The sequence below is a fragment of the Ambystoma mexicanum genome, chromosome 13 (genome assembly GCF_040938575.1).
Source record: "Ambystoma mexicanum isolate Mex_15411 chromosome 13, UKY_AmexF1_1, whole genome shotgun sequence".
NCBI classification, from domain to species: domain Eukaryota; kingdom Metazoa; phylum Chordata; class Amphibia; order Caudata; family Ambystomatidae; genus Ambystoma; species Ambystoma mexicanum.
The window spans coordinates 846,677,783-846,692,059 of record NC_090938.1 but is presented as its reverse complement, the minus strand read 5'-3'; the positions used below and the strand labels follow the sequence as shown (position 1 = coordinate 846,692,059).

At 49.7% G+C, this 14,277-nt stretch overlaps 1 protein-coding gene across 3 annotated transcripts in view; it reads left to right on the top strand.

Annotated features, from left to right (window-relative positions):
• Nucleotides 1–14,277, top strand: part of LOC138522106 (uncharacterized) — a 136,379-nt gene that overhangs the window by 49,704 nt on the left and 72,398 nt on the right. Inside the window, exons 1-2 of one of the 3 annotated variants that reach the window (XM_069635371.1) lie at nucleotides 5,302–5,432; nucleotides 10,093–10,398. In XM_069635371.1, coding sequence (XP_069491472.1) covers nucleotides 10,149–10,398 — 250 coding nt within the window. In that variant the 5' untranslated portion in view covers nucleotides 5,302–5,432; nucleotides 10,093–10,148. Of the gene's footprint in view, nucleotides 1–5,300; nucleotides 5,433–10,092; nucleotides 10,399–14,277 lie in introns of those variants that run through there. The other 2 variants (XM_069635370.1, XR_011283242.1) reach the window with 2 other exon arrangements.

Sequence of the window (14,277 nt, the reverse complement as noted above, 5' to 3'; positions counted from 1 at the left end):
CTCACTTGAGCGTCAGTACTCGCGTGACGATTTCACCCCTGGATCTCCCTCTGCCGGGCTCGGATCTCTCTTGACTGCTAGTACTTGGGTGATAGCTTCATCTCTGGCATCCCTCCTTCGGGTTCACTCTTACTGTCTCTTAACTTCTGCTTTGGGGTGACAACTTTTCACCCTTGGATCCCCCTACGCCAGGCTCCGACCTCTCTCAATTCTTAGCCTTCCTTCACCGGATTTACTATGGCTCTCGAGCAAGGGTGATAATGGCTCGCCCCTGGGTCCCCCTCTTCTTGGCTGACCCCTCTTTACTTTAAATAATCTCTCTTATCTTTCATTCACCAGGTGGGATTCACTTCCCTTACTTTTACCCAACTTGTGGATCAAAGTCTTTCGAATGTACAGGGCTTTTTAATCCACCCTCTCGTGTGACCACTTTGCTTCCTTTGGGGGCCTTCCTATGGCCTTCTGGAGTTTCTCAATATAAGGATTGACCGATTCTCTCGAGTTAGCACCCACGTGGTGCCGCTTTCCCCCTCTAGCTGGTTTCCCCCTCACACTTTTAACAGTTCCTTTAAAGTTCTTTAGTTTTGGTTCAAAACTTTCCACTTTGCGATCCTCCCTCAACACAAACCGTTGCTTATCGGCTTTCCCCTTCGACTCACCGGCTGTGATGAACCGCTTGGCTTTTGGCTTCTCTGGAGTCATGGCCGGTATCACGGGCAGGGGAGCTTCCCTCGCTCCTGCTTATCAACATAAGCTTGCCCCGTGTACCGCTCACATCTGCTGCAGGACACTCATGCTATTGTTCGCGGTTTCCTCTACGAAAGTTCTGTGGGCCTGGGACGAAAAGGGCAAGGTCCCTTTTCTCCTCGCCTCCCTCTCACTTCCCGCCAGCTTTCTCCTTCTCTTGAACTGCCTCTTGGTAGCTGTCTCGCCGTGCAGGCTTTCGTGCTCGCCTTTTCCGCTTTGCTCCTCGTTTGCTCCCCATCTCCACCTTTTATCCCTTTGGGGAATAGGAAGAGCCGTCAGGTGTGTGTGGTTCAAGTTAATTGCCTAACTTTGCCTGACCCTTCTGTCGGGACATGTCGGGTAAACAGCATCATTACAATTCCATAAAACAGAGTTCATACCAAATTGTCCTATGGGATAGGAAGGAAAAACAGTGCTATTGTAAAAAGGGGATTGATTGGTAGACTGAAAAGAGCAGAGTGGATAGGGTTTGTGAAATGGACGAAAATGACCGGGGTGTAGAACAGAACATAGGGAATTGTAGAAATTAGAGTATCCCGTCACAGTAGATTGGGATTTTAGAAAATGATAATCTGAGGGACGAGAATAACTGAGATCATAAAATAGACCAGGGGGATTATGGGAACTGTAGTATGTTACCTGAGCAGCTGTGGATTGGGGAAAAGAATGATCAAGGGAATAGGAAGACGAATGCTTGGGAGTATTAGGATAGTGAACCGGATGACGGTGTTTGTGGGAGAGACGTTTTCTGAACCTGACAGGCTTTGAGTTCCTAGGGGATCGGTTTGCCTGGAGGTTTTAGTGGGCTTGGGTAGGAGGGATTTACTGGCAGGAGGTGAGGCAGATGTAGTGTAGCCTATAAAAACCTTGGGGATCTCATACGCCTCTCCTTCCTTGGCATAATACTGCGTCTCACCTGGGGTATTCCCTTGAAAATAACCCTGGGGCTGCTCACCCAGGTGATACTTGCTCGCTCGTCCACCCCCAGGGTTGGGATCTTCGATCGCCAGCCCTCCCCTGGCCATCTGAATAAGGGTTTCCCAAGGTTTTCCTGGGAAAATACCCTCAGGTTTCTCAAATAGAGCAGTGAAGGCCAGAGGGTGAGGCAAGAATGGCGGTGCGTGTGCGTGAGTTACCGAGGAAGGGTGCGTGGAGCCTGCCTCTGGTGTCTGTGGAGACGGCGAAGCGGAGACTGAGCAGGCTGGAGGGTGAGGCAAGAATGGCGGTGCGCATGCATGAGCCACCCGAGGAAGGGGGCGTGGAGCTTGCCTCTGGTGCCTGTGGAGACGGCGAAGCGGAGACTGAGCAGGCCGGAGGGTGAGGCAAGAATGGTGGTGCGCATGCGCGAGCCACCCTAGGAAGGGGGCGTGGAGCCTGCCTCTGGTGCCTGTGGAGATGGCAGAAGCAGAGACCAAGCAGGCCGGAGGGTGAGGCAAGAATGGCGGTGCGCATGCGTGAGCCACCCGAGGAAGGGTGCGTGGAGCCTGCCTCTGGTGTCTGTGGAGACGGCGGGCCGGAGGCTGAGGCAGGAATGGCGCTGCGCATGTGCTGTGAGAGAGGCAGTCTGGACAGAAAGTTTTTTTCGCGGTGCTTTGAACGCAGTCTCCGCCCCTCTTTCTCCTCGTGAGTGTCAATCATCTGAGAAGGGGGCGTGCGCTGGTGGAGAGCGCCCAGAGTCAGCAGCGCAGTGTCCGCCCCCCATGCGGAGGCGTCTGGAGCGGTGATGGAGCGGGCCGGAGGCTGAGGCAGGAATGGGTGAGGGGGCGTGGCAACCTCTGGTGCCACTCGAAGCGGCGGTGCCTGTGGCTGTATCTAGAGTGCCGCTGCTTCTTCTTCTTCTTATTATCGAATGCATGGGCGGACCCACGCAGGCGCTTCTCCATCCGAAAAAGGATGATGTGCACCTAACCCACCAATCAACACACATCCTTCATATTCTCACAACTCCTCCCATCGCCCCGTCTGCCTCACAAAATCCAGCAGCACACAGCTCCTCTCCCTGCCTCTCACCCCGCCACCTCCCAGCAAAGCCTTCCCACTCAGCTCAGCCACACCCAGCGCAGACAACCGAACCCTCATCAACTCTCTCTCCTCAACATGCCTCTCACACGTAAGCAGAAAATGTCCCACAGTCTCAGGCACCCCACACACCGCACAGTACCTCGACACACGCCTCCCCACTCGAAACAGACAGTCATTCAGCCCCGCATGCCCTATCCTGAACCGATTCAGCATCACCTCCTCCCCCCTCCTCCATTCCAGACTCCCCGCATCCACCTTCACTGACACTTTCCCACGGACACCAAACATCCACCTGCCCTTCACCCCACTCACCCACCTCCCCTGCGACTCATCCATAACCCGCCTCACCACCACAGCCTTCACCTCATCCACACTCAAAGGCAACCGCACATCAACCTCTCCCCTCCTCATACCCGCACCGCCGCGAGATCCACCAACTCATTACCCAAAATGCCACTGTGACTGGGGACCCACGCCAACTCCAAATCCATCCCCCCACGCACACACCGATCAATCTTCCTCCTGATGTCCAAAATCACATCCTTCCTATCACCATCCCCTGCCACAATCGCCTGCAACCCACTCAATGAATCCGAAAACACCACCACCTTCCCAAACCCCAACTCGCACACCCTATCAATCGCCAACGCAATCGCCACCAACTCAGCCGTACAAATCGACACATCATTCGTCAGACGCCCCACCTTATACTCCCCAGTGCCTTCCATAAAAAACGCCATACCCACTCTCCCAGACACAGGATCCTTTGAACCGTCCGTGAACACTTTACATCCCTCCTTCCCTTCCACATATGCCTGACCCAAAGCCTTAATCTCACCCCGCATACCCCGCTTCTTCGACACCACACTCGCCAACTCCAAACATACCTTCGGAGACCTCAACATCCACATCGGCAATCTCACCAAATCTGTACCCGTCACAACCAACAACTCGCTCACACCCCACTGCACCCCCTTTTCCCACATGTGAAACCCTAAAGTGCCCCCCTTCTTCCTCCACCGGTCCCTATAATAATCAAACCTCCAATTATACTGCAAACATTCACGTACCGGACGAGCCACACTCTTCACACTACACTTCACCCACCACCTCATATTCAACACATTCCTCCTCCACCGCAACGGCATCTCCCCACAAGCACCTGAACCGCATTCACTGGAGAGGACCTCATCACACCCGAGCACACCCTCAATGCCCTCGCCTGCACCTTATCCAACCGCACCAGATGCTCATTCCATACATCCACCCCCCCCCCTCCCCTACCTCGAGGAACAATCAATTCTCGACACAACTCCTTATATAACTCCCAATTAGCATTCCTAAAATTCAACCGACTGCCAACCATCCGGGTTCTGACCCCTACCTCACCGCTCACAGTCACCAAAATGCCAGAATGATCGCTCCCCATATCTCCATCCACACTCACCTCCCACTCACATTCACCTGCAATCGATGCAGACACCCAGGTCAGATCCAAACACGACAACTTCCCAGTCCTCACATCCAACCGCGTACCCGACCCATCGTTCAGCAGAAACAGACACAACTCATCCGCCATACCCTCCAACAGTTCCCCATTCGCATCCGTCCGTTCACTACCCCACAACGTATTGGCACTGTTGAAATCACTACACAAAACGCAAGGGCCCACATGTCCCCCAATCACTCCAGATAACACGTCCACCTCCACCACCTCACATGGATTATAATAATTCAACACCAACACTTCCGACCCCCCTGTCCGAATCCCTGCCCTGATTGCCTCCACCGCTCCATCCACCACAATCTCCCTCGCTACCAACCCCTTCCGCACTGCCAAAGCTAAACCCCTCCCTCTCCCCACCAGCCTATCCTTACGAAACAACTCAAAACCCGGAATCACAAACCTCAGATCACCCCTCAACCATGTCTCCTGAATACAAACCACATCAACACTCAATTCCCCACACACCACCGCTTTCAGCTCCTGTCCATTCCTCAACAAACTCCTCGCGTTCCACTGAAAAATCCTCAAACCGACAGTCCACTCTGCTTCCGCACTTTAGCAAACATCCTGAACACATCCTCTTCCTGCACATCCACACCACTAAAAAACCTCCTCCCCGCTTCCACCACACGTTTCGTTAGATCTGACATACTGACAGACAAATTCCCCTGAACCAGTTCCAGAACACTCACCACAAAGCACATGAACTCAGTTTTCGGGAGAACCACCACATCCACGCCTTTCACCGTCTCCACCATGTTTATCTTTCCCACACACCTCACTCACCACCTTACACACCCTATCGATCCCAATGCTCTCATGTCGCGCCCCTTCCACTCCCCAGCCTCAGCAAAGCAATTCCACTGGTTTTGTTATCTGCTGCCTCCGGCTCCTCACTCCCTCCTCATGGGGAGGGGCTGCAGGCGCGAGAAAAACGTTGCTTGTTTTCACGGTCTCACGCCGAAAATAACTCATGTCTGTGTCTGTGTCTGAGAAAGAGCCTCGCCCCACTCCTGTCGCATCTGGACGCGCTGCAGTGACGTCATCATTTGGAGCAGGATCTCCCTCGCAGCGGCTGGAAGATGGCGAGTAGAGCGCGGCGCCCCCGGCCCCCGGCGCCCCCGCAGCCCCCGCAGCCCCCGCGCTACATGAAAAGGTGAGGGAAATGTAATGCTACACTCGTGTCTTACTTTACAGGGGTGAAGTCTGGATGCTCTGCTGGTGGCACCCCCTTTTTTTCAGTGTTGCTCGGAGGCGCTTGAAGCCCCGGGGACCTGCAATGTGGGGTTAACCCCCTCCTGTAATAGCACTGTGCGCGCCCCCGTTTCACTTTTGGGCGGAGGGGGACGGGGCGGGGAGTCAGCTAGGAGGCGGCGCAACCATCGCCCAAGTCACCCCCATTCCGCAGCCAAGAGCCACCTCCAGCGGTACACTGCAGCACCTGGCGCCGGGAGCTGCCGCCAGCACCTTCTCCTCGGCATGCTCCGCGCAGCCCCCCTGCTGCTCCTCGTCCTCCTGGCAGGACCCCCCCCCCCCCCGCCAGTGCAGGTGGGTGGCATCGGAGCAAAGGAGAGCAGGCAGGGGCGAGTGCAGGAGAGTGGGGAGAGGGTGGCCGGAGTTTTGGACCTAAGGTGGGAGAGGGGTATGTATGGAATGGGCATCACGCAGGCAGAGGATCGAGTGTGGGTCAGCATGTATGGCTCGTAGCGGCTGTGCTAGCAGCAAGTCCATAAACTTCACTGGTGGCCACTATGTACCCAATGGTGTCACTCAGGAGCTGAACACAGCGAGGAGAAGACGAGAAGCTGCGCCTGTGGCTACACCGCGGCGGACATGGCCCAGTAGCTGGATGGAAGGGAACATTACCGATCTTTATAGTCCTTTATCAGCTCTGCATACATTCATTTTCTCCAAAAGGTGCGCGGGGGGGGGGGGGGTTGTGCCCGCGCGCTCATCTATATATTCCAAACAGTTGCACCCTGCACACCTTAGTAGTGATGTGTTTATAATGAGATAAACTAGTTTGAGGTGCAGAGGAGATAAAAAAAAAAAGTCAGCCCTGGCATATGAGTAGAAAAACTGATACAGAACAGGTAAAAGTTCCCGTCCTCCATACACTATCTTTAGACCCAAATACGAAGCCAAACTTTAGGAAATCCGTTCTTGGAGAGCAAATAATCATACAATCTCTGTGTACTTCAATTAGAATTCATCAACAATTTTGTATTTATTCTTTAAACCCAACGTGTTTCGAAATATTGTTTCTCTTCATTGGGGCCATATTTCGCATTTCTGTTTGCATTTATATAGCACCTTGTATACCATTAATATAGTCTCAAGGCGCTGGTAGGTTCAACACCCTCGGGAACCAAAGTTCAGGTCAGTACAGAGAACTGACACCCTCAAAAGGTGTATGTAAGCACCGGATAGGTGTGCAGCTGCTGTGGCAATTGTGTGATAGCTGCTTCTTAGCTGTAAGTTTGAAGACTGAGAGATCAGGAATATGTGTTCGTTTCTGACAAATTGTTATCCAGACCGATTATGTGTTAGGCCTGAGGAGAACACCTAGGCTGGGGGGTTAATGACCGGCACTGTTAATTTCGGGTGATGGGGAGTTTGAGGCAGATGTTGGTATGAGAACAGCTATACCAAATGGTGTCATAGTATCGCTGTGTTCTATTTGACTGGTGGTGTAAATAAGAGAGTAAGCATGGAGATGTGGATATGGTGGTTTACCTTGGTTGCTTCAGACCGAGTCTACTCCAATAATTCCATGTACCCCATCCGTTCCATGTATTACAACTGTCCATGCATTACGACCATGTCAAGCACTCAAAGCTGTTCGTTTCAATGCTCTTCCAAACCATTGCATGTAAGTCATGCCATTCTATGCACTCCAATCTGTTTCATGCCCTCGCAACTGTTCCGTGTACTTGCATCGTTCCATGCACTCCACTTCTTTCCAAGCACTCCAATCCGTTCCAAGGACTTCAACCATTTTATGCACTGCTGCTTTTATTCGTTCTACCTCCACATTATCCTTTCTCCATATGTCATCTTCACACATTCCGTCCACTTAACTGGTTCTACCCATTTCACATGTTCTATCCACTTCATCCGTTTCACCTACTTTACTGTTTCCACCCACTTCACCCATTCTACATCAGTTCATTTATTTGGTTCATAGCAAACATTTCAAATAGTATATTTTTAGTAAATCGAAATTTATTTTATTCGTGTCAATTTCCATGCACATTATTTTTCCACAATGAATCCAGACTTAGAAATATCAAAGGTTACAGTTCATATCGACCCTAGAGGCCCCGGTTCCTTCCAGCAATAGATTTCCTGTGACTATTGTTAATTATGACTAAAATCCATTAGTTCTAGATCTGTAGGTATCCCACTCTGTAATATTGCTCATAAGACTTGTGGTGACATATGAGAAAAGAATTGTTCTAAACTCATCAATCTCTCACTTGTAACATAGTAAAAAGTCATAGAAATAAATAATTGCTAACCTTGAAGCAGGTCGACCAAACACCAAAGTCGGTGGTTATTGTGACCGTCTTCATCTTTAGTACCAAGAGAATCCTATTTCCCTTTCCATTGTGTGAGGGACAAGATGTACATTTGTAAATCCATTTCTATGATAAAGGTAAAAAACTAGTAGAACTTTATGCACTAAAAAGCGCTGAGTCTTGTAGTAAAAAAGAGTGCCGAACGAGGCTCGCGTTCTATTCGTATCTGTGCACCGAATATATAATTGGGAGTAGACCTAAAATGTTTTATCAGCCTGAATTGCCCATTTTGGAGAAATCCACTTACCCAGAGGTTCTGTCTTTTCGGGGTAGGTCAGAGTAATCCTCTGTCCCAATACACGACTCGCACTTTGCCGCAAAATGTCTGCTAGAAGTAGCAATGTGGCAACGTCAACATCGTAATGACGTATGCCGTTTGTGTCCTCACATTTGACAACATAAGACACAGAACAATAGGAGTATCCTTCATTTTCAGCGCTCCACAAATATCTAAACTTAAAATTCAGATTGTCAGTCACTTTTAGAATGTGAGCTCCCTTTGAGACAGCTGGGGTAACTATACCTTTGTGTAGGTTCCTACAATAGGCAGAGGGTATCCAACACAGTTCTATACACGGATGATGGGCATCCCCGTCACTATACTATTGGCAAATCCCAATGTAATGTGTACAAGGCCCTAGGAAGCATCCTTAATTTTCACCATATAGGATCCAGAGCGAATTCTATGCATATTTGAACTAAATGTTTCAATATCCTCATCATGAAAATCTGTAACCGTATTAACATGTGGCACTAACTTTATGTGAGCAGTGATACCAACAAAAAGGCTGTAAACTGTTACTAGGGCGGTTTGTTGGCAAATGTGATGTCACAAATGTCATGCGTCATTAGGACGTTACCACGTTGCTACTTCTTGCGACCATTTAGCGGCAAAGTGCGAGTCGTGTATTGGGACAGAGGATTACTCTGACCTACCCCGAAAAGACAGAACCTCTAGGTAAGTGGAATTCTCCAAAATGGGCAATTCGGTCTGATATATAATTGGGGGTAGACCCTAAAACTATTCGATGCACAGATATGAATAGAACGTGGTCCTCGTTCGGCACTCTTTTACTACAAGAGTCAGCGCTCTTTAGCGCATACCTTCCTTAGGTGAGCAAAGCTTTACTCGTTTTTTACCTTCATCATAGAAATTGATCTACAAATGTACATCCTGTCCCTCACACCATGTAAAAGGCCAGTTGTTTCTAATGGAAGTACACAAAGATTGTATGATTAGTTGCTCTCTTAAGAACTGATTTCCTAAAAAGTTGGGCTTCGTATTTGGCCCTAAAGAGACTGTGCGGAGGACGGGAGTTCCCCATTAGGGAACTTTTAAATGTTCTGCAGCTAAATATATAAAATATATAGTTAGTGCCTAATGGATAGTGAAGAGATGCTCTGATTTCTTGGAAGAAAGAACTTGTGCCAATGTTAGAAACACATTAATAATGCAGACATCTGCCGAAATGGCGCACAGTCAAATTTCCTTTAGGAATGTTCATGAGACAGTTTCTTTTCTGGGAAATTCGGCATATTCTCCACTTAAAATGTCGCTTTTTGGTTGCATGTGCCACAAAATTGCAAAACCTTTAGAGCGAGCGAGGAATGGGGGTTCAGAACTATATCAGGCTGGCATAGCGACCAGCAATGCCACGGCATGAAATGGCCAACTCGCTCTTTCTTTTGTTATAACTCCTCTGCCGTACTACCCAATGAGGAGCTCCCTAACAAGATTTGCTGCATTCAACAGCTTTGTAAAAAGCAATGCGGCCCGGCTTTCCACTTCCCAGCTGTGTAGTGATTTGGCTCACTGGGCTATTTTGCATACAATTCGGTTATTTTGTGCTGTTTTGGGATGCCATGCCCACCTGGGCGGGGCGAGGGGGGGGGGGGGAGACAAAATACATATTAGGTGGCGGGAAATAAAATCATTTGCGCTCAGTCCCCCACAAATCCTAGGGCAACTGTTTCCATGGGCCAGCAGTGGATGAAAGGATACTCTCGTACAAGTGGCACAGGATACAATTGGTCTCAATTGCAACACTTGGAGAACACGGTATCCTGGGTAGATGCAAATCCATGAGTCCGCTAATTGCCATCTCAGTGCTGTAAAGAGATTAACCCTTTCTTGACTGGGGCAATTATTAATGATTCTCTCCTCACCTGTTGATAATCTGTGAAGCATAAGCACTGCACATGGTTTGAACCTGCTATTTCTTTCCTCCTGAAAAGCTCCAGAAGTGGAATTTCTGAGCCTCCAGACTGGGTCTTCCTTCTACATCCAAGCCATGGGTGTATCCCCTGGAGCCGTCTATTGGAACCAAACCTCCCCACCCGGCTGCACAGGACTAAGCATCATAAGCGTAATGCAGGAAGTGGCCCGACCCTACACATCTCAGCTCCTGGGCCGAGTTGATGAGCGCCTGTCCAATGGAAGCATTGTGATCCACAGTCTACGGCCAGAGGATGCAGGGTTTTACGTGGTGTGTGCGGAGTCTTCCAGCACACCTGTACGAACCATCCTGCTAACTGTGGCCGGTGAGTGACCCTTTCCTAATACTCTCCTATTAGGATGTGGACTGTCCGTCTTGCAGCTTTGTAGGGCTGTAAATTCTAGGTGGTCTAGAACCCAGTGTTCCTTGTTTGACAGGTTTTCCTAGACCCTCAGTTAAGGATTCAAGGAGATGACTCAAACCTCCGGTAAAGGGGTCTCTGTATTTGTTATAACTCCCCAGGGGGTTAAACACAGCAGAGTAGTCAAGGCTATAGTCTCCGGAGTGGGGTACAGGGTAGCACACGGGTGCATCCTGCAAAGGATTAGCCACACGGCATAGGGTATGGAAATACACTCTTCATATAGTTTAGCAAAAACATGTAAGCAGTTTTATTCAACATTTTTGTATTAAGGCTAAAGCCTTAGCGCTAAAGCTACATGTCCCAGTCGTGGACAATGCATCCTAGCCCCAGGGGTACAGTATGCCCCACTCTGGACCCCCAGGCCTCAATGCTCTTGAAACAAAATGCCTAGCAACAGACGTGTGTGCAGAGCTTAGGGGGCTTCCAGTCTGCACACATAAACGCAACCATCCCCCTCTGCCAGAGTGTTCCCAGAGACCATGCAGGTGGCAGCAGAGCGCTACATATAAACCCAGTAAACTAGCATGGCGCGTTCCAGGTAAATGCTTCTATTGGGACTGCATGCTCTAGACCGCAGTGTTACTCCAGATGTACATTGCATCTTCTGCCTCTGTTAAGGGAAGCTTCTTGGATTGTAGGTGCTTCATCGCACAATTAGGCAGTCGCGCATTTCACTTTTATTCACAAATCAGAAGAACCTTAATTTAGCTGTTTTGGAAAATTCCATTCACGTGTTTTCTGTTCATGCGGCCGGCCACTTTAACTCTGCTTAGTGCAGGTAAACATGGGCTTAATAGGTGGATTTTTGTTACTCTCACTTACCTGCACTTTATGAAATGATTTTGATAGTTCTAAATGGCATTTATGTTTTGTGTTTCTGGAGCTTGTGTATGTCCCATAGGGCTACGTTTGAGAATGTCAGGAGGAGAGTGAACTTAACTGACCTAGCAGAAGGATGAGGATTGGTCCTAGGGGTGGTTTTGTTGGATGCAAGTAAAGCGTCAGACCGGGGTGATTGGCCTTCCCTGCGCAGAAAGGATCCTGGCTATCGACTGAAGAACTACCGGCACAATTGCGATTAATAGGGTAGTTTGCTAGATGGACAAGGCAGAACCCTACCCCCCCCCCCCCACCTCCATCTCCCGTTTCCCCTCTCCATGGAACCTATGGCTAGACGGACGAGAGCTAATCTGGGGTTAGGGGGGTACAGATGGGGCCGATAGAATACAAAATCTACTTTGATATTGATATTTTATTTCTATCGCGCTCGTACACAAGTGTTTCAGAGCGCGACAAGGCAAGGGAGGGGAACAGGGAGAACAAAACATTGAGAACGCGCAAGTGTAAGGGGGAGGGGGAAAGTGCAGAGCAAAGGAAAAACAGATAAATAATACAAATAATTAATAAAAGGCAACAAACGGTGGTAGTGCAGCCAGCAAGTGGCAAGTGCTGGGTTTAAGACCGCAGACTGTGTAGGTCTAATAAGTGTAGAGGAAAAAGGGGGGGGCTGTATGGTTACAGATACAGACCCTAGGGCAGGGGGTGGCCCGGTGGCAATGTGAGCCGGTACCTGGGCCCGGAAGACCGAGGGTAGGCCAGGTGCATGGTGCCGAGGGGGAGTAGAATCAGCAGGGGAGAGGGGGGAGAAGGCAGAAGCAGAGAGGAAGGTCTTGAGGTGCTTCCGGAACCGGAGATGGTTCTTTTATGGAGAAAGTACACTGGAGTCACTAAGACTGTTGTGGAGGTGGGGGGGGGTGGGGGTATGCAAACTTTAAACCCCAGAATGCCGGATAATTTGTTTTGATGGTTCGTTTGAATGTGCTCCTTCTAAATGCTTGTATTAAATGGGGGGGGGGGGAGGTTGGGAGAATTGCCTAATCTTCCTGTTCAGAAGGATTGCTGTTATTTTTGTGTACATTTGTCCTATATTCTGAATGATATTCGGCACTGCAGTATATTTTGCAATGATACTGATTTTATTTATGTCTGTCAGGTTTGCATTGATTACACGTTACATGTGGTGCATTTATTTCTAGATAGTTACAAATGCTGGAGTTCATGTATGTGCAGGTTCTTATAACACCTTTTTACCCTGAGATAAGGCCATTTATTTTTTATTTATTGGTTATTTGTAATGCGCAGTATAGAGCAGGAATTGTGTTTGTAGGCGCACAAAGACAAGGGGGAGAGAGCAGGGATGAGGAGGTGTAAAATATAGTGCTATAGGAGGAAAGCTGGGGGAGGAGGGGAAGAGGAGGAGGCGATGAAAACAAACAAAAACGATCTTACTAGGCCGTAAGGCGATTGGGGTCGTGCAAGTGCTGAAAACAAAGGGGGTGGGGTGGGGGGGTGGGAGTGCAAGAGGGGATAAGGAGAGAGCTTCAGTACATTTGAACAGGTTAATAAACAGGCCTTTATGGGACACAGCCTATCCAGAACCTGTAATAGGTTGCACTGATGGTTGGGTTAGATGATGGGTAGAAAGTGAGCACCATTGGACTGCCTCCCCACAAGAGCAGGGGCAAAGAGGCAGCATTAGGGAGTGAAGGGGGAGGCAAAAGGTAGATGGATTAACCTCCTCAGAGCTATGCAGATCGGTTTGGAACACGATCGTCGGATCCGTAATCATCCCGGCATTTGACTCCCTCTTTAATTCAATCCACATTTGCAACAGGGAGTTGTTGCCATGGGTGTCGCATGCTTATGCTGGTCGGTTCAGCTGTTCCTACTTTAATAGCCATATTTATCATAGGTTCTGTAGTGCGGGTTGATGCTGATTATCTAGTGAAATGGGAAAGAATGGACTATTCCCCATCTCCCCCCCCCCCTTAATCGAAGTCTTTAAGGCTGTATTACTAGGGGTTGTGGTGTATGGCCCCTTTAAGGGAATGAGTCATGGCTGGGCTTGAGCAGTGCAGCAGAGCCCCAGGAAGTGGCAACTCGTGTCCGTGCGGTCCTTGGTGTCGACTGCGGTCTGGTGTCTCCGCCTCCCACTGGGTGTCCTCCGGGCTAAGGAAGCCACGTGCTGGGTGCCCCTAGCAGCTGTCTCCCAGACCGGTGATCTCCCTGCCACTGGTGTGCTGCGTGCCCGCAGCCACATTGTTACACTGGGTGAACCCGGTGTCTGGTGAGACCCGCTCTAGTGTACCGGGAGGGGGCCCCCACATGGATGTCCAAATGTGCTCCATGAACAGATCACCGTTAGTAGGAGGAGCTTTTGTCGAACTAGTACTTGTGCCCCTGCGATTGTAACACATTTTTTGCTTTGGGTGGGGGGAGGGTGGGGAGTGCTGTTGCACCTCGATTATTAGTTCATGGTAAAGGCCTAAGCCCCTGGAGCCCTTTATGGCTTGCGGTCTCTCTAGCTCACCCGTGCATACAGCGACCAGACAGCAGAGTTTAGTGCATACCTGCCGAACCTCCGGCTTCATCCCGGAGACTCCGGGTTTTCACGCTCTTCTCCGGGTCTCCAGGGAAGAGCATGGAGTCTCTGGGTTTTCCACCACAGATCCAGCGTTTACACATCTGCAGGCATTTCACGTTCATTGCCAGCTGGGGCTCCTGTGATTAAAAGCAGCTGCCAGACACAATGCCCTGTGGTGATCTGTCCATTCACATGGAAAACGGGTGCCAGCGACGGACACAGCAAAGAGACCGAGACGTGACTCCATGCAGTTAACTAAACTATCCAGCTTGAACCACATTGAGTGAAAGGACTCAACAAACCAAAAAGAGAACAAGTGCATTGCAAATAGCAGTGAAATGCTGCAAGTGCAGTGG